The sequence below is a fragment of the Varroa jacobsoni genome, unplaced genomic scaffold (assembly GCF_002532875.2).
Source record: "Varroa jacobsoni isolate VJ856 unplaced genomic scaffold, vjacob_1.0 scaffold_275, whole genome shotgun sequence".
Lineage (NCBI taxonomy): Eukaryota > Metazoa > Arthropoda > Arachnida > Mesostigmata > Varroidae > Varroa > Varroa jacobsoni.
The window spans coordinates 128,688-150,797 of NW_019213177.1; the positions used below are offsets into that span (position 1 = coordinate 128,688).

Consider the following 22,110-nt stretch of genomic DNA (forward strand, 5'->3'; position numbering starts at 1 on the left):
CTCAAACCCAAGATGTTGAAATTTTTATCAAGTATCAAAGCTTAGGTTTGAGCATTCATTTGCCCAATCAGAAAAAAAAGAAGGAAACAATAAACGTATGAGCTTTCTGTGATTTAGTTTTCGTTGTAAGTTCGTAAGTTTGAGTATATATCATATAAGTTGCATTTACAGTTGCTGCGTAGATACATCGTGTATTTATTTGATCCCACTAGAAGTAATTAGTAAGAAATACTGCGGTAATGTATCGTTGTAGATATGCGGATGTACCAAGAGTTCTGGTTCTCGTCTTTAAGAAGTCTATTGAAGCTGTTGAGGTCATTATGATTGCTGAGTCCGCTGATTTCTAACGTACAAAGAAAAATGTCCAATAGCTTCCTTTGACGTTCGGGAAGCGGCCTTTAGGGGAGTCCTCCCACTCGGACCTTATTAGCGACTTGTAACAAAGATGCTTGCTTGTTATGAGATTGTAGTAGAATCAGCAATGCATTGTCTTATATAAGCATATGCGAATAAATCTGGTTTTCACCATACCATCGCCGGTGCGGATGAGGCACTACTCGTCTTACAGTCAGTCATTCAACTGTAATATATGCTGTTCTCTATGGCGACTACTGGAAGACCACACGGCCCTGTGGATAATAGTGACAGTAATCAACATACGAGTCTTAGCTAATGTCTTTATTTGCATCATTTTGTTTCAGCTATTGTTCTCCAGCTACTGCTGTTGTTATTGTTGCGACGGCAGCCGCCACAGGTCATTTCGACCTTGAACAAGGAAAAAAGTCAATGCCAGGCTTTCATTACTACGAATATCCTAAATTGGTCACTGATGAATAAACTTATTAACAATAACGTACGCTAACATGGATTATCAGGTGACTACAAGATGAATCGACGGTGTTTTTAACTTCTCGTTTTTTTTTTTTATCAATATATTAATTCACTCATGCTCACGTCCTAACATTAGAACGTGTTTTTGAAATGACATATCCTATATTATTCTATCTTGGTTGATCTTTTAAGCTAGCTGACCACTAATTTGAACAAAGTAATTAGTGATTAGTGCGAATCATTTTTGCAGCCGGATGCCCATCTTCTGATGAACTTGACAGATTTGAAGTTCAGCGGCGGAGCAGACGACTCCTATTGTGTGTTTATTTGGTGGTTCATGAGCAGAATAAGCCGGGTTCGGGAGACTATTGAGGAGACTGTATCTACTCTGCTAATCGTTCCTATCACGGATTCTGTCTATGTAGGAAAACATACGCACTTCAGTTGCAGTATCTTCCTTTGTAAAGCTTGAGCATTAGACTATTTGGGTTGTCAACCTAAGGTATGGATGCCACTGTTGCACTGACTGAAAGTAATGTACAGTTATGAGGTGTTTGATATTTTTGATGACAGCCTTCAATATTTTGGAGCAACCATGATTTCTGGTTGCAGTTTTAACTAGTTGTTCAGATGAAGGTTGATCTGGATAGTTTACTATTCTCTACCAGAATGCTTTTAATAGCACTTTAATTATGTTTGATACCGGCACATTTCTTGATAGACCACTCTTGTTTTCGTATTTACTCGTTCTATGTAAAAGTGTCAACTACAAGATCTATAGTGATATCTATTTAGTACCATATGACACCTGCTTTCTACTCAAGAAATCTTTTTCAACACGAAGTAACCATTGTATGTTCAACGGCTTTAATATTTTTCCTACGATGAGTGAACGTAAAAATAGTATCATTTAAGTACCAAAGCAGACGCGATGCAGATTTGTTCTGCTCTGCTATTTTTTCTTTCTGTCTTTAGAGATATACATTGTTTTTTTTTTGTACATTAAACGGTGTTCATTTTTGCCTGTTATACATCCATGTACCTAACCTAACTTAATCGTCTCTATTCAGCAGAAAAAAATTCAAAATGTCGAACGCATCTCTTCCCGCCGGATGGGAAAAGCGAGTTTCGCGCAGTTCTGGTGATTGCTATTACCTAAACGTGCACACGAAAGAATCGCAGTGGGAACTGCCAACTGAACCCGCCCAACCTAAGGGCGATAAGGTCCGGTGGGTAACCTAGTGGTCATATCGACGCTACAACTATACTGACAACCTTTGATTAGCAAACGTCATCGAAGATTAAACCTATAGAAAATTGTCAGTGTGAATAACTTTAGCCGTTTTTAATTCAGTTTGGAACAAAGCTGAATATGTTCATTAAGTTTTCCGAAATAGCAGTCTAAACCTTTTAGTAATGAGTCTATTAACACATGAGCATTTCGAATATTTTCGTACACGAAAATAGTTATATCTTTGAATTTAGTTTGAAATGGTACTTGATCTAACTGCGTAGGCCTTCTGTATTTTTTCTGCGGAAGAGTGCGACATTTGCTGGTAAAACATAGGGATTCAAGGAGACCTTCGTCTTGGAGAGAGGAGAATATTACAAGAACCAAAGAAGAAGCCCTGGAAATTCTCCGAGGTACAAAGAGATTTATTAAATTTTAGCTTTTCGTTAGCTTTAGTTTAAATAGCAAAAAGATTCAAACGATTTAAAAACCAAACTCATTCAATCTGTGCTCTTGACATACACCTCATATTAAAAGCTGTTTTTTTTACGAATTATAAAGCGTATTAATGCAGCTCAAGAACTGGGTTATTAACAGCAACGAGATATCAATGCAGACTTGAAATCAAAAAACACTAACTGTCTAATAACAATCTAGTTCCTCAAAAGAGAAAATGATTGATAGCAGATAATGTGCCGTCCGCTATAAACTAAGCAGTTCATTATATATCCCCTTATCCTTAACAGACTACGAATCCCGTATTAAAGCTGGATCAGCGACCTTTGAAGACCTTGCCACTAAATTCTCGGATTGCAGCTCAGCTCGCAAGGGCGGAGATTTGGGCTTCTTTGGACGTGGAGCAATGCAAAGACCCTTCGAAGAAGCTTCATTTATCCTACAACCAGGTCAGATGTCGGGGCCTGTGGATACCGATTCAGGAGTTCATCTCATTCTACGAATTGAGTAGGCTGTCGAGTGAGTCACTGATGTTACACCAATAATTGACTAAGAATAAAGTCAGCCGATATTCCTTAAAAAAATACTATTATAAAAACTATCATTAATAGTTCCGGGGTTTCTAAAAGCTCAGTTATACTGCATCTGTGTCCGTCAGGCGTAAGGAGTGTGTGATCAGATAACGATACTGCGGGCAACCTATTCCATAGAATGAAAGTTAATTCCCACAGAGGAATCTATTCGGATAATAAGAATCACAACACTAGAATATATAATGGCCATTTTTCCGGACACATAGTGGAAAATCGAAAGACTGTGTAGCGAATGTAGTAGCACAAAATTTTTGAATCAGAGTTTGAATTGTTTAGAAATTAATTGTGACTTGACAATGAAATACAATAGCAGGAAACATTGTTGTTACTTGCCAGCTATGTTAAGTGATCTTTGAATGAACCGGAGAAGCCAGAGAAGAAGGGCTGTTTCCTATGTTTCGAATAATTTGAAGGACAGAAAACATTGCGTTTGAATCATAAACAGCTATAATGGATATATTTGTTTATGAATGCATTTAGTTAGATAGATCATCTAACTTTTTTTGGCTAAAGTTTTGGGTGAAAAGACGGATAATTTGACGAGTAAAAAGTAAAAGGGGGCATTTATGTCAAAACAAAACGAACAGTCGATTCTAACTATAATACACAAAACAAGATATAAACTTACGGAAGTGTATGCTAGTGAAAGAGAAGCAAAAAAGCACGTATTAAATATTAACTTCGGTTTGTTTTTTATTAAATATTTCCCTTTTATTTTACATAGACACAAAAGCCTGGGTACAGTGACGTTGAAGTTACCGGTCTTTTTATGAATTCAAACCCGTCTTCTTCCTTGGGTTATTTAGGAGCAATGGTAGTCCACGTTCTACTCTACATGCCTCTTTTGTATTATAATTACATTATTATTATTACTGTTTGGTAGCAGGGGCACAATTCTTTATTACAGAAGGTTATTTGGCATGTAATTATTTCAATTAGTTATTGAACTTTTATACTCATTATCGTTAGGATTACTAAGTTATATCTCTAACTGACCTTTGCGTTCCTATCTGTAACAGCAAACTTCGCCTTTCGATTCGATTTGGTAGTAAATTTAATAATAAATATACGCTGGCGCTTATTATGTCACGCGGTTGAAATCTTGCTAATATTAATATACAGTTTTTAGAATTTCTTGAGTGTTTTTCGAATGAGTGCCAAACGCTGTTTGTGAGCCTCAGAAGTTGATGTTTTCTTGTACGTGTGCAGATCTTCACCGCCAAAGCCTGGAATATATAGATTATGTTGACGCTCCAGAACCTGTAATAAAGAAAGCGTTTAATATTCATGGAGGTTATGAAAATGAGAGTTTGTTTCTTACCATGGCGCTTGGAAATAAAAGCAAAGTACCCGTGAACAATTCAACTTCTACCTGAACAGAACGTTTGTATATATCCAAGCTATGTTGTGGACAGGAGCACTCCCGTAGGCGAGATGAGGTATGTAATACCTTAACGCGCTGAAAAGTGCTTCAGCATTGAAAGTTACTTCAATAAACGACTAATGCTAGACAAAATAGGTGTCTGTTGTCAAAAAAAAAGTAATTGTTTTTTAATCAGTAAACATCGGAGCCTACTTAGTGCTCTCTATAGGTTGATACCACAAGATTTGTGATCCATTTTGTATAGGTAAAATACTATACCACGGAGACATCCTTAGCTTCGAGAAGCTGACTTTTGCGGTGTTTTGCCATAAGGCATGACGAACTAACAACGCTCTCGATAAAATCATCCGCCAGTTGAAGTAAAACCCCTTCGACCTCTTCATCTAATTGTTGCATGGGGTCAACTTCTTTAACGAGCTCGGTTAGCCTGTAATGATTTATACGGCCACAGTTTAGACATATTATAATAGACATCAGCGAAAAAAATATTGATAGACAATATTTTGCTGATGTCTATTATTTTTACAAGATGCTCATTAACGATGTAATGATTTATACCAAAAATCTAACGCCTTGTATGTACATTATTATAATACAGTAGGTTTTGAGCTATACTTAGCATTTTTAGAACCAGATAAATATTCGCTAAAATACTGAAGAAAACGCTAATCAGGCCTGGCATACATGGCTAGCGTCTACTATAAAACGTGCGTCAATTAATGAAAGCAGAACTACGTACTTTTCTCTATTGAGAATTTGCTTATCGTCGTTTTTATTCTCCTGATCATGCTGATCTTTCTCCTTTTCCTTATCTCTTTCTGCGCGTTCCTGACGCGCCCTCTCCTGTTGCTGTTGTTTCGAGCTACTATTCGCACCTCCTGGGCCAGCGCCGCTACTGCTGCTATTACTTCCACTTCCACCACTAGCGCTACCGGATCCACCGCTTGAACTGCCCCCGCTACCTGAATTGTTGCTGATACTGTTGTTTGAAGTGTTGCCACCGCCTGCATTGCCTGTCGCTGCGCTAGTCGGCCCGGCACTGCTAGATTCGGATTTTGGTGCTCCTCCTCCGGCACCGGTAACTGCATTTCCGGCCGGGGGTGCAGCAACGGCAGTTGATATAGTAGGTGTCCCTGCCGATATTGGAGTAGACGCTGGTACAGACCGGTCGGAAGTTGGTCGGACGGAAGAGCTTGTATTGATCGGCGTTGACGGCGCAGCTGCTAGAGGTCGTAACGGAGCTTGCAGCGTGCTCAAAGGAAGTGTGACAACTTGCGGGCTATTTGTGATCTAGAAACAACATGAATCGCAAAAAAAATAGCTGCATTATTCTAAAAATTGGCTAAAGCAAAAGAGTGAATACGTTAGAAACGAAAAAAAAAATGCTAACTATGTTAATACGGCAAATAATATCTTAGTACAGAGGTATCTAAAAAGCTATTGATCTGTGCAATTCTCCTTCGCCAACATGTAACTACTTGGTAATTAGTTACTTAGATGATTACTTCGTTCTTTTGTCCCTTTGAAGGCTACTATTTAATGATTGGAAGTTCTTTTTCAATATGTCAGTTCTAGAGAAGACTTACCCTAGCGGTAACAGACGTAGGAATTGCTGATGTGGTTACTGCGGCAGTGCTAATTAAAGTTGCTGGGGAAGCGCCACCTCCAACAGCGGTTTGAATCGAACGACGAGCAACGACCGGTGCCGCTACAAGGGTGCCTCCACTCGTCGATAACTGAGGCATCACATATTCCACCCAGAAATAACAACTATTTAATGAAGTAAACGACTCTACTTTTCTTCTGCGGCTCTATCATCGGCTTTAAAAGCTTTATCATCCATATAAATGTAGATGAATGACACAACACTAAAGTAATAACAGACAATCGGACTAACCTAGCACCATTGCCGTAATGCCTTAAATCTTAAATGATGTATCTCGGAACCCCGACCCATCTTCTTTCACATATTCAGGTAGATATATTAAAATATTACGAGCTCACATGAAATAAGTTCAGAAAGAAGCTGCCTCGAAGTTTTTGTCTAGTGTTTTTCTAGATTTCTTAAAATAATTGAGTTGTCATACCAGACTGCCGTGAATTGAGGTTTTGCTTGCGACTATATTTGTTAATTTTGCATAGCTGTTATTAAATTTTAAGAGAATAATAGAAACATGATACTCACAGCGGTGACAGGTAGCTGCACCATAGTAGGATTGGACGATACCACAGTTGCCTGTGGAAATGTCGACACAGCCGAAAATATTGGCCCTGCCGATGAGACTACGATGTGCGAAGATGGAAGAGACATCTGGAAGAATACATTTTCCATTATTTGCATGCTTTCGTGTTACATTGTAATTACAAGTGACTTCTGTCTCAAACTAGAATTTGCGGTAATAGAAAAGCTCATTGAATTTTTAGCAGGTTAGCAAATAATACATATATAAATAATATATATATATATATATATATATATATATATATATAACGATAAACATTGTCAAGCCACTTATTTCTTATCTGTCTTTAATAAAGTTTCTTTCTTAAACATTTTTTGATGATTTCTGGCAAAAGAATACTTTAATAAAATAGCATCCTTATGTATAAGCTTTAGCAAAGTATTAGCATTGTCGTCGTCACTGCTGGAGTGATCAAGAAGAGATTACCTAGGCGAAGTGTGTGCAGTCTATCATTGACCCTTAGCGAACTTGCATAAAGGCAACAATGATGCACTTTACTAACAAACTACATAGAAATAGAGTAGATATAGGTAAACAAAACAAAAAGTTTTTGATTCTACTTTTGGAAGATAATCCAAATAAACGTATTTTGCTTTAGAGTAGTTCAGTCACTGGAGAAACCATTGTAACCTCCCCGACCAAAAAGAAAGGCATGGAGACACTCAGTAACGTTTCAGTGCTGCAATACGAACTATTCACTATAACTTTAACACTTTCAGTACACACGAACCGTTATATTTTCGGTGACTTAAATGTTTATAAGATTGCTACAAATTACGAAAATTAGCCAGATAGAACCCATGCGGCACACACACACACACACACACACAGTACGTTCTAATTTAGCCGACCTGCCTTCTTTAGAACTCCTGCCATAAAATATCAGAATCCTGATCAAATGCATTCTTTGTAAACAAATATGCCCTTTCCACGTATACTGGCGCGGAATTTTGAACATGGTTTGGCGCGAGAGTCTACGAACTACGTTGGATGAAGAATATGATCATAAAGACCAGTCAGATATTGATGCTGCTACTAGTAATCATGCTAACAAGCATACAGTCCAATAGAAGTACGCGCTCGTAATATGCATAGGATCAATTACTACGTTATGAGTGTTTATTTAAATTTAGTGAAAAATTTCTACACAGATGGCACGGAGGGTACGCACATTTGGAACAATGAAGTAACGAGGACGGAGCACAGAATTATTTTAGAAAGTACTTCGTGAGATTTTTGCTTTCTGACAATAAACAAGAGCAAGTAGAAAATAAATCAGAGAGGAAGAAAAGAACTAATACGAGTAAGTATAAAATCATGCTCTGATAGCATCTACGTAAAATTACGCTATTTTCTTATTGGCAGTTTGTTTCATGTTAAACTCTTCCAGAAGACCCCAATAACCAACTTATCATTCTAAATTAATTTCAGTTTTTTCAAACCGATTAGTCCCGGCAGCTGCTAGTGTTTAACTGACGTTTTTTTCGAACTTTTTTTTACCAGTGGGCTTGCTGATTCGCTTTGTTAGAAATATCGTTTGTTCCTTGCAGCGAAACGAGCCAAGAAGAAAAAGGGTGAGTCTTCTTGGTATTGTTAACAAAGTCTGCCTTCTTTGTCATTTTCAGCGCGTCTGATAACGTATTTTTATGAATCTTCAAGCTGCCGCGCTCTGACTTCCTCCCATCAGTCACCTTGCCAACACATCATAAGCGCCGTTTCAACTAATAAAATATTACGTCGTTAGCCAAGAAATTCGCAACACGTGTAAAGTGCATTTTTTAAATGATGTAATAACCATTCTCCTTAATTAACAGGTGTTTTTCCTCTAGAGGCATCATTAATAAAAGTATTTTATGAAACGCCATATACGATTACTCAGTTATGAGTAAGGTTCGTGAAGCTTCAATTCATGCGACGAAGAATTAACGAAGTCTCTTCGAAACACTCTTGCCGTATATAGGCAAACATACTCGTATTTCGGCACGCAATTCCGAAGTGGAGGAAGAAAATAATAAAAAATGTATCGAATTTTCTGAGACCTTAAGTTTCATTGTCTGGCAAGAAAATAAAAATGCTTATCCCAAAAAAATCCCTATCAAAAAAATCCCAAACTTTACATACATGTTTATTATTGTTACGTAAGTACAACACGATAAAATTTAGTGCATAAATACATTTACATTTTACGATACAGAATACAATACAATTTGTGCGTAATCTAGAGATGCACACTAAAATAAAGTCTGCGTATTTTCATTAATAGGGTCATCGAGTGAATCTGCAAGTTCGTAATGGAATATGGAGTTAATACGACCATAATAGAGCAAAAAGGAGCATCAGGCGTACTGATTTGTCCTATTCAAATATCCTATTAGAGATAGCGAAGCGCTAATGTCGCCGCTTACTAGTGGGCGGAACCGACTCAACTAAATAACAAATTCTATTACGACTATGGAGCCCGGTCCTTCGTACTGGGCTAAGGAAATTATTCAAAAATTAGTTCGGAAATTACGAAGCGATGCTTTCCTCATACAGCTTAAATAGTGGGATCAAGTGGCTCTCGCCAATCATAATTACTCCTGGCAATTTAGATTTTGCTTTATGGATCCATTATACCAGTTTAATGATTCAGACCTGCGATTTCGGTGTTTCCATTGCCGTACCGTGGATGGTTTACTTGCCCTGATTCCGATAATACTCTATCTAGTTTAAACATTCTGATAGTTTGTAGTAGATATCTCATTCGTTCTCCTTTGTGCTCATGGTTCGGCGCCTCTATGGCAATTAAGCCATCGCTGTGTTATCCTTAACTGGTTGCCTTTCACTCTAAAATTTTCGCAAATTGGTCTTTCAAAAGCGCCACGTTCCGAGCGGCTCGGTCGATTCATTTTTATCATAGTGTTTTCTCACCAAATCATTTTACACACAAAGCATCATAAATTGTTAGAGTCATTCTTGGAGAAATTTCTTACCGTCCTGTTAGGTCAGGTATATTTGTCCCTCCATTATAGCAACAAAGATATTTGATCAATCTTTCTTTGCCCACCATTAAACACCATAAGCTGCGACAGCATATTGAAAAAGCCGACATTAGGAACTTATAGAATACTTTGGTAAACGACAATAATAATAATGTGTTGGGGCACCCCTGAGTCATGTAGAAAATTTATTATAGGTCTATACGGTATAGCTTAACCCTTTATTAATGATAATTTATTGTTTAATACCAAGTAGACCAAGCCAAGAAAAGACTAGATATGTTTAGTGCAAGAGTGTAACGTAGCATAAGTGCTTATTGACTTTGTTTATTTTCGAGCTACATTTGCAATAGTCCAAAAATTCTTTGATTCTTAGCTGGTATCGGGTTATCCATTTCGCTGCTTTAACCTCCTGTTCATGTAGCTACTCCATTTCAGTAAATAAATCAGAAATCAAAGTTTGCAATTTTGATAAGTTATGAAATTAAAGTGGCGTTATTGAAAGAATTCGCTATTGCTCAATTGTAAATTAGACTGACTTTTTCGATTTTGCAAATCTGCCAAAATTGTAGACCTGCCAACTAGCGGTATAATACCTCGTTCTAACCATAGCGCCTCGTGTTATGCTTGTGACACCTGTACGTCGTTAGCAGTTCATGGCTGAGCAATGTTTAGAGAACCTCGTTCCTAACTCTCGTGAACGCGAATCCAAAATGACCCATATCCTTGCTAGTAGGTTAGTAACGATCTCGCCATCTTAGATTAATAAATGACTTATCCCATTTAAATATTTTCCTTCCGTTTAGCTTAGTACAAGGAGGCCAACATGTGCGGCTGTTTTCTTGCCTTTTAGTATATGATTTGTACACCACACTGAGAAGCAAATGAGTAAAATACAAATGTGAAAACCATCTGAGGTATATCTTTGTGTGGTTTTGCCATAGATGTGTCGCAGTGATTAGATTTAGCGTATCCGACGGCTAAGTAAATTAGCGGAGCCGCTGCCTCGGTCGGTTGATTAACACCATTGGCACGCCCGTTCAAAACTGGTGCTTTTAGTTATATACTTTGATTACCGTTTGTATTCTTATCATTCACGCTTTTATTTAAAATTTCAGGCAAATATGTCCGCATTAAGAGACTGGTCGTATACTTATGGGCACAATTTCTTACAAGAGCTTGCAAAAAAAAGTAATAAAAGGATATTTCATAATCATGCATCAATCGACTTTTCCTTCCAATCATACAACGGCATATAGTCTTAGACCATGCACCCATGCATCAAACGCTACCTATAATTAGAGTAAAACCTAAATTGACTGAAGGCCACTAGCCTAGCTGCTACTCACAGCGTGGGTTTTATGCAGTGCAAAAGATCAAGGAGAATATATATATTTCGAGTTAGACTACGCTCTCTACTGGGCTGCTTTATGCGCCGTGCGATTGACAAATTGCGCTCACACACCTTTTGCTCACGCTTGTTTATTTGGCATTCGGAAAGAAGGCCTGCGACTTTAAACACACGACTTCTTGGAATTTGGGGAGCCTTTGATGCAGGCTAATGCAAACCTTCTATTAATTTTTTGCTTTACCAAAGCTATCGACAAAGTAGTGGGCACACAGTGCAAACGGCAACACCTTACCCATATTCTCGATTTGCACCCAAGTGAATATCTGAAGAAATCTAAAAAAAGCGCCTCAAACACGTTGCGTAGTTTTGCATCAATTATGATATAATAGCAGATTTGAAGTGCTCTTTCTCTTCGTTGTTAGGGAGTTTAATTATTGAGTGGAAATCAAATGACTAAGGCGACGTTAGGGAAGGCAGGCTGGTGTTAGCACACTGACATGTCACCGCTACGATTCGAACCCCTCAGATTCGCTGCTCAATATCTGAGCGAGCCCCTTTTAAACTGCTGTTTTGAATGTGCCCGGAATATTCCTTTGTCGTACGCCACCTATGCAGCCGAGCACTCTACTGTCCGTCAGAAAAAGAACGGCGAAGCGGCTTTTATGGGATCGTTTTTCGAAAATGTTCAGACGATGCTTAGCACGTTAGTAGGTTAGTCGATAACCCATGTCGATGGTGTTTGGGAACAGGCAGATTGAACTTAGCAGCCTTGTATTCGAACGTTTAGCCCTTGTGAGAATTGCCAAGGCGTTAAGACAAAGAATGTGTATCACTATCACAGTCGTGATTATATAGTGGCTATTTCGGGACGCTACCTATACACGAACAAAATCTGCTCTCGCATAATAACCAAGCTCCATTTAGTCCTTTTCAAGATATAACTTAAATATTTAGTATCTAAAACTGATGGATTCAAGATTGAATTCTATGATAGAATTTAATTTTTTTATTAGCTAACTCACGCTTAATATGGGTTATCTTGTCTTGTAATGACATTGACAACTTGTGCTAATTGCTACATTATTTAATTGTGCATGGGTTCGCAACATTATTTTTAGCTTAGATTGTATGCAAAGTGTATAGGACTGCTGCATTACCCATATGTTAATATATACGTTTCTTATGTTCGATTAAAATTTACTGCTTAATCTTACGTTCCCTCATAAATGAAGAGTCGAAGCTGTATTTGAGCCGAGTCAGCAGACTCGGCTCAAACACGGGTTCTAGCAGAGGTTTTAGCAGCAAACGTGCCTGCATCCGAAAATCTATTGACAATCTTATATTAGTTTCCTTTAAAAGGAAGCTGTATTCAATATATTTCTTTGTTTCGCTTGATATGTCTTTTCAAAAAAAATAGCAAAGGTACTCTCTTCTCTTTTTAGCACGTAGTTGAAAGGTTGTGGCCCTCAAGAAAATTATAGGATGTTCATTGATTGGCTATCGCTACTGTTGGTATTGTGTAATTTAAAAGCGATTAGTGAGCTTTTGTTACTGATGATTTTTGAAAATGATATCAAAAATTGCAGAGTGAACCGTTATAATATCTTCTTAGCAGAACAGTTAATATGTGATTGGTAAAGTAGTTCAACGATGAGAGTGCAAGGCGATTGGATTCGAGATATCCTTAATTCAAATTCAATGTTTGGCGCCAGTGTGTGTCCTCAATTTCTACTACAGCTTTTTCGGGTCAGTCCTTACACAGCCCTTAGAGACGGCACGATCACACATTCGAGTGTGCGCACCCTAAGTATGAACGGTCCTCCTATATTGCATGCGAAGACGCTTAACCGGGAATTAATCACTAGTCTTCCATTATAATGGTGGTAAATCAAATATCGAAGATGCGCAGTGATTCTTTAACCATTGGACGCTCTTGAAACGACACAGCAGCTTCTCGTGCATTGCACAAACTGTAGCCCTCAACGACCGACGAGTTGGGTAACACTTGACTAATGACGTCTTTATTTTGCTAAGGTAATTCGTTCACATATGCGATCAGCAACTTTGAAAACGTTAGTGTCAAATATAAATAAAAAGGTAATACCCAATAATTCTCTACAGTATCTTAGTTGTTTCTAACCTTCTTTTGCAAAACATCAGTGACTCTGTCTGTTCCGGTTAGAAGATACACGTAAATGGTCGAATTACAGCTGATGTCGCTATTAAGAAGACGTGCTTTCCTATTCCTAGTGGTCATCTTTATGAACTGGGCCTTTGCGAATGCTGATGAGCCATTTACGTGCTAATCAACGTGATGCTTCAAGCAGAAAGTCGTAAGGAGGTCACAGAATATAGGTAATAGTGCTATGTATTATAACGGTCTCGGATGTAATTATAAGGAGCCTTATGGGATTTTCCCTGAACGTCTTGATTATCTTCAGCCGAAATTTAAACTTTACACACAGGTACTATCATACAAGGGAAACACGTTCCATATCGTTACGATTTTTTTTTCGCTTATGTGCATGTTCCGATTTTTTTTTACTTTTGTTTTGCCTCGCTGCGTACTTACTGCATTTTTTTTCTTAGAATTTCCCAAATACTCCCGCCATGATATACTGGTATAACAGTTCATTCGGGTTAGAGGACGCAGAAACGCGATGTTTGGCGATCGCTAATGTTAATAACACATGCGTCCGGCGGATCTGGCGATCTTAAATGAAGGCAAAAGCTTCGCGCTGTCACAACGAGTGAGAGCCAACGTCATTGTCGCCGACTGGAAATGAGGCGTGCGCTATTCAACAATGTACTTTGGATCGGTTGCAAACGGTGTAGTAATTGATATTTCTGCCGAAAATATCCAGTTCGTTGGCTTCTCTCTCGGTGGCCAAATGTCTGGCTTTTTTGCTGGACACATTTTCCATGTGAAGCATCACCGCATAGGAAAGATTAAGGCTCATCTAGCTAACGCTAGTTAGCTTAGTTAGCAAGCGCTTTAGTTTAATGATGGTTCCCTTTGGTAACATTGTACGATGTACTAGACGAAAACATTATATAAGGCCAAATGTTCGATTGTTCACAGCTCTCGATAGTGCTGCGTCCCTCTTTGAAAGATACGGCATCTACCCGCGTAAGCAGTACACCTACTTCCTGCACATCTCAGCAGGCAACCTCCTTTGATAAGGAAAGATCGCCATCGAGATCGATTACGGACATGGGGGTTACAATTTCAATATAGGCATTGAGCAACCTGGGGTAATTATTAACAGTTTGTGTCACCTCGTAATTTGCTTTTTATTGTTCAACCTTACCTTTGAGTATTTAATTTCAATATCTATGTTTGTGGCTCATAGATAACTTAGCCTTGCATTTTAGATTTAAAAAAATTGATGCTTATCCCCCCCCCCCCCAAAAAGAAAACTGCATTTATGGAACTTTTAGCAAAAGGATTCAAGCCATGAAAGACTTGAAACTTTACCGAAGGTACCTTTGGAATTGGAAGGATTAAGCGAATGTAATTGACCCGAAATAAGCTCTGTATTCTATATAAAATACAAATTAGTGAAACGCAAGTATGCAAGAATACCTTACTCATAGAATCTATATGCATCAGTATTTGGCGATCGTTTCTCTCTTTTCAGTTTTTGATCTAGCTTGTTCTCATAACCCCTCATAACGCCAATAGTACATCGACGCCTTGGAGAGCCAAGATCAACGTGTCTATTCAAGACATCGCTATCTCACAGTCACAAACGCCAACCGTAATCATTATGCTTTCGCGAAGGATTTTATTCATTTCTTAGGCATGATCTGAGCTGGCGTAAATGAGACAGTCTACTTCCACAAAACTGACTCTCGAGCTCCTTATTGGTTCAACGATTCCAGTTTCTAAATAAACACTGCCCTGGTCCATAAGATGATGTATGAAACAGGAATTTAGTAGATGTCTGTTTCTTAGGTGCAATAATCTCCGATTATAAACCATTGAGATCTCTGGCCAATTTCTACAATGAGTCAAGGAGGCACTATGGCATGAAAGTCATTTTTTTGGAACAAAAAAAAATATTTTATTTGACTTTTGATTGTTGTACTAATAAACAAAAAAAAAAAAACTTTGTTGGCTACAACCCCCACTCAATAGTGTCTATTTATTTTTCGTCAATTTATAAAGAGTCTAAATTGTTAATTTCGGCAGATTTTACGCGCTTCAACTTACGTGCTTATGATGACCAGAGCCTTAGCTTTCACTTCAATAACACCCGCAGTGACAATCCTATCGAAACAAAACAAAAAAGAAAACACGGAATAAAAATTTACATCTTATTCCAAATAGTCTAAATTCAGGACTATGTATTAGGCATAAGAGATGAATTAAACCTTTATTTGATGACAATGAAAGGGGAAAGCTAAATATCCGAGCAATGGATTAATAAAAAGAACGGATGGCGTGGGCGGATTTGCTGCGACTCTAAAAGCATTGCTAAAGTGACTCTTTTTTCAATCGGTATTTCCTAAAACAAGGTAGCGGGCCTGCAGGTTGTAGATAACAACGAAGTTAGAAGGCTGATTTCATAAGAACCACGGGTTTGCGAAACGCTGGTTCGAGTCCGGAAGTCGCCCGGGGTTAGTATCCGGAAAAGGAGACGCGCATTAAGTTCGTTTATTTTAGGGCTTTTGTCAAAAATCATAATTTTTTCCTGCAGAGCAATACGATTGCCATAAAAAGACTACTAAGAACTGTATGTGTTCGTCCCAGAGAAAAGACCTCTGCTGGGTCCTGGTTTGCACATAGCCCTCAAGTACATTTGATACAGCCATGAGGTTCGTAGCGGGAATCAACAGCTTGCTGTTCCTAAACGAGGGAACTGAAACTGTCAATGCCCGGATAACTTAAGAAAAGGTAAACTTATTTCTGAAACACACCGTCATATAATAAACATGTTTCTAGGTGACTTTCCGACAAATGATTCCTCAGCTAAGAAATCATTATAAAGATTACACTGTATTCTTGATGCTAGCCTTAACGGCGATGTCGTCACCTTAGGTATAATCTGACGCTATAAATTCAGATAGGTTTTCGAGGACACCAAAGTCCTTCGTATCAGCTATATTTTTAGCTTTGCTTTCAGAAATCAGCGCACGGTCGTCAATTTACAGGTAAACGCGATCTAGTTTTGTCGAGGTTGACGAGGTCGAAAAAACTATATGGGCCAATTAAAAGGAGCGCACACAATTTAACGAAGGCTTTCAAATTTTAGCCAAATTAAGTTATAACTGCTAAAAGTTGAAACGTTACATACACACATTACTCATGTTTTAACATGACTGATTTAATACTATTAAATACGGCCAATATGACAAACATTTCTCAACTTCATATGCTGAGTTATTCAGACATTATCTATAGATAAAAATACATTTTCTTTGGGTTATTCCTAATTGGTCGATGTATCTAAAATAAACCTAATTGAACGACGAAGACAAAGTGGCGTGGAAACATCTTGTTAACGGTGTGTGCAACTACATTGGTTGAATGTCATGGATATATATATGTGGTGAAGGATGATTAGATTGTATTCAGTGCCTATATAAAAGAACAACAAATGAATGTGCTAACTGCAAGCCTAAATAGCCTCTTGATGGCTCTCATTCTTCAACTGGACGCCCTTCGCATCATCACGACTAGACGTGTACAGAGCACGTTGATTGGTCGACGGCGTTGTGGGTGTTTCCCATTGCAAAACAAGCTGTGCTTATAAAAAGCCGCTCGATGGTGCAGAAGGAAATCTTTTCCAGTTATAGGTGTAACATTATTTCTGTTTTCAACATTCTGCATCTGACTGAAGCTCTTGTTAATACTCCAGGACTGATGAAGACGTTTGTACTCATCTTGCTTGCAATTTTCGTTGTGCTTTTGAGCACGGCGTGCGCTGAACGACAATGTAATGCCTGCGGTCCAGAATGTTCCGGTCAGTATAAACATTGTAATAGTAACGTACCGCTGAGAATGTGTAGTATGTCACCCTAGAGTGAATATGAGAGTCAACCTAGTGGGCAACGTATCTGTATGCTAATCTTAGAGACACGTTATGGTCGTTTCGAATTTATGCACAGACAGTTTCGTGCTGGAAGCCAGCCGTCTGCTTAACGGCCATGTCAGCAGTATAATTTAAAATACAGAGATTCAGACCTGTTGGTTCGTATGACGCTTACAATTTTCATAAAGTAGTCACTTTTATTGAATGTTTTCCTTGTTATTATTTTTTTATTCAATTTCTAAGTTAATGGTTTCCAATCTGAGTAATCTGTGTATCTTTGTGATATCAGTGTATTATGCACACTTATGTCCGCATAGGAGTATTTATGAACGCGCAACTCTTGTTCCCTTCGTAAAGTGCTTACAAAATATGGCTCCCGTTTTAATATTGTAGCAAGTTACTAACAGCTTTAGCAGAATTTGGTAATGGGTATGCTGGGCTGGGCTGGACTGTTGATGATTACAATGAAAACAAAAAAATCTATGATACTTTTAGGTTTTGGTAGTTTCCGCTTCATAAAAGACAAGAGCCTGTCGAGCAGAGCTGAAGTCCCATCAGCTAGACCTATATTTGATTGACATTATCATTGGTTTCGAATTTGGCTATTCTCCCTCTGGAATTATCTCATTCAAATAGCCGGACTCTACGTTTCATTATTTAGCATCACTGTCTAGTAAAATAAGAGCAGTCCTTTTAATTATAATTTACTATGTGATAATATAATAATATAGTAATAATTAACTTATCTAAATGCGCCTGAGTTAAAATGAATTTGATTAGCCGGGACCGTGGATAGGCTAATACAATATAACACGAACACGAAAAATTATTGTGATCTTATCGTTTTAGAAAAGAAACATTATATGTAATGAAAATCCGTTCATGGCTGTACGTAGCTAGCAGACGCTTTCATATTTGTTGATTTTGGGATTCGCAGGTGCTTGCGGCACCGCCATGTTCCGGGCGTGTTGCTTTAACTACAATCGGAAACGTAGTCTTCAGTTGATTCCACCCCAAATGGATCATACAGAACAAGATAATGGAGGGACTCAAACTCTTGATGGGACGTTGGCTTCCCTACCGAACGTTATTGGACTAAAGCAGGCCGTGTGGCGAGCCAGGAAGGCCGGCTGCGCAGTTGATTACTAAATAGGATAACCATAATTTTTGCCTTTTTCTTCTACAAATGATAGAAACTCATTGACCAACTCACCGAAGCTAGTTCATTTCAACCACAGCATGATAATGCACACCATATGCATTAAGTCTGAACTCACCCTCGATGCTATAACAGTTATACAAAAGCTAAAGTATTACGGCTGTAAGCTAATATATTTGGAAGCTAGTTATTTCTAATTAACCTCTCCTAGTCATCACGTTGAAAGGGATGCATAGGTCTTGCAAAAACATAACCATTCGCCCCATGAAATGGGCAATACGATGGTCGTAGTCAAATCAGGTTCTAGATAGACTTCATAACGAATTGCTATTACAAAAATACCAACCGATAACAACTAATACGTAGGAACGTTCAGCAGAGCTCAGGACGCCTTACGGAAGCCAAACATACACAATAGTTGGTTCGCTAACATTTCGACCCTATGAAACACTACGGTGGTACGGACAACTTTTTCGCTGGAACAATCCACTGCAGCCTCGGGGTCGGCAAGAATAGCTGGACGTTATCGCGCGCAACTGCGGCGACAGGCACAGAATGGAAGGAAGATTGCAAGGCACAAGTGGCACCAAGGCGTCTCACAAGACCTACAGCAGGGCAAATTGTCCTTAACAGTACACTAAACTCAATGTGCAATACTTTTTGTAACTGTGCTAAGAAGACGAGTGTCTAAATTTCATCAAGGTAGATTTCACTGACGAATTACCTGAACTGGTAAACAACAAACGTGGCGCAGCCATGACGTGTGATCTCTTTTAGGAACACTGGCAACTTTACCAGCATCAATGACAGCGACGAGACAACAGCCTACGTAGAAGGAAAGTAAAATAAAAATTGCATCTAGATGACGATGTTATTGTGGTTTATGCCAAATAATATGAAGTTGCTCAAGGACGCAGTAACAACAGGCTGGTGCATTAACAAAACAACAACAACAATGATTATTAGATAAGTTGTGTGAAATCGTTTAATGACGCCGTGCGGCGTCACAATCGTCGCCGGGGCCCCCCTAGCCCCTAGAGAGAAAGAATAGTTTAGAGTGTAGAGTCAGAGCGTACTATTTCGAATCATTCCATAGAAAATACCGTGTATGCGAGCTCTAACTAAAATAAAGCCGAAAATGTATTCTTTGCGAGGTGTTGGACATAAATAAAACATTCTGACGCTTGAAAGAGCCAAGAAGTGATTAATTTCAGTATTAATGACTTTAGCGATCGTCTTGCGTATTAGCAACATTTTTCCGTGAACAAGTTATCTTTTCGAGACAGAGAACCCAACGAACAATGATATTCAAGGTTTCAATTCCTCAATGAGGTTAAGACACCCCTTTTCCCTTTCTATTAACAACGACATGCTGGGTTCGATTAGTACAGTTCATTGGGTGAGATCTATCCTACCATTCTAAAAAATTGTTTTTTTTTTTAAATTTTGAATGAAAATTGAAAAGAAAAAAATCTAGACAGAAAAACACGTCTATTGGACACGATAATTAACGACTTTAGTCGACGACACTATCTACAAATGTCTAAAGATATATCTTTACGGTCGTTATCACTAGTTGACGTGTAATAGTATGTTAATTTCTTACACACAATTATGTGGTATCGTTCATAAAAATACTCGACCGGTTCTCGCTCTTAGTTTAGAGAATTAAATTCTCCCGGTGAAGGTGCCTTGGGGTATTTCTTTGGGCTATCTCTCATCATTTGTACATTGAGGAAGAACAGCATATTTACCTAAATTTGGTTTTCCTATGCTTGTAGTTCCTAAAGGACCAGTAATTTCTTGCGACCTGTTTTCTCATTTACTCATTGCCATCATCTTTCAAATTTGCGACGGAACAAAACTATCTTGAATACACATTCTATAACTATTCAGGCTATTTTAAAGCAGCCGGTAAATTGAAATACGAACAGAAGTTCCGTCTTCTGGATACGAAACATTTGACAGTACTTCATACAAGACCAGCACAGGATACAAAAGACAGTTTTATAGAAAATCGTTTGTTTTGCTGGGCTTGTTTTCGTTAGGCTATACAACATTACTTATCTTTCAGTATTAGAAGCCGCCGCTATTGTTGCTGGCAGTCGTATTGCTTCGTAAAACCTGTGTGTCGTTGGAAAACGTCCATGATGTTGTGGACGACATGTAACCGCGCATTTGCAAGCGGCAATGGCGACAATGCCATGACGTTTCGCCGAAGGCAAGGGGTGATTTGCCGAAAAGGACAAAAAACAAACGAGAAAGTGGCTAGTTGCTTGATTGCTTCCGACTGCTAGGTTTGCTAACAGCAAGTTACTATTGTTGCCACCATTTGCGAGAGGACGGCACCCTCGCGGTATCAATTTTCTTCTCGTTAGATGGCGCCACAATCACAAGCGGTAAAGCAAAAGGAAAGTTCTGACTATATTTTAAACGGCAGTCGACAGTAATAGCGTGCTGTCGAAGAACTGCAAGAATCGTCACTTTATTAATATTTATCATTAAAAAGCGTAAATAAGAAGCAGAAGAAGAAATAAACAAAGACAATGACACTCAAGTAAGTTTGGTGAGAGATTGTGCATTTGTTGTGCTTTTGTGATGAAAGCAAGTGTTCGATGCTTTTATGAAGTGTGCTATTCTAACGGTGTGCAAACAAGAGAGTTATGGTAAAACGTAACAGCTTTACAGCTCAGTATATAGCTTTTCGTTGCATCGGCTTTCCTTCTGAGTCGTAATCGTAAACAAAAAGGATTTTGATCAATTTATGTAATTATTTTTGGTAAGGGTAACATGGTTACAGTAACTACTGGTTGTATTAGTTTGTATTTGTATGCTAAATTAACGATATCGTTCTTACTTTTAGAAAAACGGGAAAATATGAAACGCGTATTTTCTATTCGCTTTTAGAAGTTTGTATATAGTGATACGAAATGTATTATCATTAGCTAACAAGCTCCTGTCTCATAGAAGATTCGAAAAGGCAACAAAACCATCATCGAAAAGGTAACCTAGTTGTTTTGGTTGACAAGCGCCTTTTTTTTCGTAGGGTATTTGTCGCGTTACGGGCCTTAAGCCACGAATTCGTCATTTTCTACAAAGTTTTCTTTCAGCGCTAGTTCTCAGCCGCTGTCATGGGAGCCTGGCAAGTGTTTAACGGTGCTGTTTGGCATTGCTCCAGAGACCAAGTAGACGAGAGAAGCTACATGTGCGATTGTTAGGTAAAATTAGGCTGCAAATATTGATTATTCATAGGTTCCTTCTTCCGCTTTTTTGGCCAAGCGGTCACAATAAACTCATCTGCGTTTTCTCCAATAAAGCTCCGTAATGGTACACACGTACGGGTACCTGCTTTTTGCAACTCGATGTTTTTGTAAACTTCATTAATGGTTGGCCGTGCGCCGTAAAGCACTAAACGCACAACAAAATAAAATACAACGTTTTCAGACCATATGGACCCTTCTGTTTCAGCGCAAAGAATACGAGTCATTGCATTCGTGTTACATTTAGTCGCATTACCATTCATAGTAGGAAAAAAAGGGGTAAAGTAGTGAAAACCCTTTGCATCTATGCTTGTTCAATCCAATGGAACCTTATTATTCTAATCACACCAATAAATATCTATCACACGGCTCTAATTAATGTGATATTTATTTCAACCAGTGTTATTTCCTTCGGAACTGCTGTGATGATTATTTACTAGAAATTATTATCATTGGCACTAAGACCACAGAAAATAACGGGCAATGTAGGAAATTTTTTATTTTAACCTAGTGAATATAATTTTGCCCTACGACGTGCTCTATGGACTTCTTACGAGTTGTTAGGAAACATCGCAAAAGTATTATA

At 38.4% G+C, this 22,110-nt stretch overlaps 4 protein-coding genes and 1 long non-coding RNA gene across 14 annotated transcripts in view; 4 read left to right on the plus strand and 1 right to left on the minus strand.

Moving 5' to 3' along the window:
* The first annotated feature begins 1,167 nt into the window (after nt 1-1,167).
* LOC111258893 (peptidyl-prolyl cis-trans isomerase NIMA-interacting 1) lies at nt 1,168-3,812 on the plus strand. Of its 2 annotated transcripts, none has more exons than XM_022830456.2 (4): nt 1,168-1,333; nt 1,902-2,060; nt 2,372-2,475; nt 2,809-3,812. In XM_022830456.2, exons 2-4 carry the CDS (start codon nt 1,918-1,920, stop codon nt 3,027-3,029), a joined length of 468 nt encoding a protein of 155 aa, XP_022686191.1. In that variant the 5' UTR covers nt 1,168-1,333; nt 1,902-1,917; the 3' UTR covers nt 3,030-3,812. The 2 variants fall into 2 exon arrangements, with proteins under 2 accessions (XP_022686191.1, XP_022686192.1); XM_022830457.2 differs by having other exon boundaries at nt 1,905-2,060.
* Nucleotides 3,780-15,375, minus strand: LOC111258892 (uncharacterized). 5 transcript variants are annotated; one of them, XM_022830453.2, is made up of 6 exons: nt 15,284-15,375; nt 6,681-6,806; nt 6,082-6,231; nt 5,235-5,785; nt 4,754-4,922; nt 3,780-4,371 (listed from the first exon to the last, which is right to left on the minus strand). In XM_022830453.2, the coding sequence occupies exons 2-6, from the start codon at nt 6,804-6,806 to the stop codon at nt 4,237-4,239; spliced, it is 1,131 nt and encodes a 376-aa protein (XP_022686188.1). In that variant the 5' UTR covers nt 15,284-15,375; the 3' UTR covers nt 3,780-4,236. The 5 variants fall into 5 exon arrangements, with proteins under 5 accessions (XP_022686188.1, XP_022686189.1, XP_022686186.1 ...); XM_022830454.2 differs by lacking the exon at nt 15,284-15,375 and adding an exon at nt 7,590-7,630; XM_022830451.1 differs by lacking the exon at nt 15,284-15,375 and adding an exon at nt 7,594-7,629.
* Nucleotides 9,371-10,936, plus strand: LOC111258894 (uncharacterized). Its single transcript, XR_002679262.1, has 2 exons — nt 9,371-10,452; nt 10,835-10,936. It is a non-coding gene; the product is annotated as an uncharacterized LOC111258894 (long non-coding RNA).
* Nucleotides 15,376-15,832: 457 nt separating the features above from the next.
* On the plus strand, nt 15,833-19,454 carry Trissin (trissin). Of its 3 annotated transcripts, none has more exons than XM_086967632.1 (3): nt 15,833-15,967; nt 16,932-17,036; nt 18,043-19,454. In XM_086967632.1, the coding sequence occupies exons 2-3, from the start codon at nt 16,937-16,939 to the stop codon at nt 18,252-18,254; spliced, it is 312 nt and encodes a 103-aa protein (XP_086823758.1). In that variant the 5' UTR covers nt 15,833-15,967; nt 16,932-16,936; the 3' UTR covers nt 18,255-19,454. The 3 variants fall into 3 exon arrangements, with proteins under 3 accessions (XP_086823758.1, XP_086823759.1, XP_086823757.1); XM_086967633.1 differs by lacking the exon at nt 15,833-15,967 and adding an exon at nt 15,979-16,577; XM_086967631.1 differs by lacking the exon at nt 15,833-15,967 and having other exon boundaries at nt 16,585-17,036.
* A 1,127-nt stretch (nt 19,455-20,581) lies between these two features.
* LOC111258890 (acetylcholinesterase-1) overlaps nt 20,582-22,110 on the plus strand; it is a 12,300-nt gene continuing 10,771 nt past the window's right edge. The window contains exon 1 of one of the 3 annotated variants that reach the window (XM_086967630.1): nt 20,582-20,821. In XM_086967630.1, the coding sequence (XP_086823756.1) occupies nt 20,811-20,821 (11 nt within the window). In that variant the 5' untranslated portion in view covers nt 20,582-20,810. Of the gene's footprint in view, nt 21,044-22,110 lie in introns of all 3 variants that reach the window. The other 2 variants (XM_022830449.2, XM_022830450.2) reach the window with 2 other exon arrangements.

Bases quoted from the DNA above. Each gene is read 5' to 3' on its own strand.
- Trissin (XM_086967631.1), top strand. From the start codon at position 16,838: ATGGTGCAGAAGGAAATCTTTTCCAGTTATAGGTGTAACATTATTTCT. The intron at 17,037-18,042 runs GTCAGTATAAAC...TGGGATTCGCAG, and splicing joins CTGCGGTCCAGAATGTTCCG to GTGCTTGCGGCACCGCCATG.
- LOC111258893 (XM_022830456.2), top strand. From the start codon at position 1,918: ATGTCGAACGCATCTCTTCCCGCCGGATGGGAAAAGCGAGTTTCGCGC. The intron at 2,061-2,371 runs GTGGGTAACCTA...TTTCTGCGGAAG, and splicing joins CCTAAGGGCGATAAGGTCCG to AGTGCGACATTTGCTGGTAA. The intron at 2,476-2,808 runs GTACAAAGAGAT...TATCCTTAACAG, and splicing joins AGCCCTGGAAATTCTCCGAG to ACTACGAATCCCGTATTAAA.
- LOC111258892 (XM_022830451.1), bottom strand. From the start codon at position 7,614: ATGGCAGGAGTTCTAAAGAAG. The intron at 6,807-7,593 runs GCAGGTCGGCTA...GTATTCTTCCAG, and splicing joins TGGCAGGAGTTCTAAAGAAG to ATGTCTCTTCCATCTTCGCA. The intron at 5,786-6,081 runs GTAAGTCTTCTC...TGTTGTTTCTAG, and splicing joins CTACGTCTGTTACCGCTAGG to ATCACAAATAGCCCGCAAGT.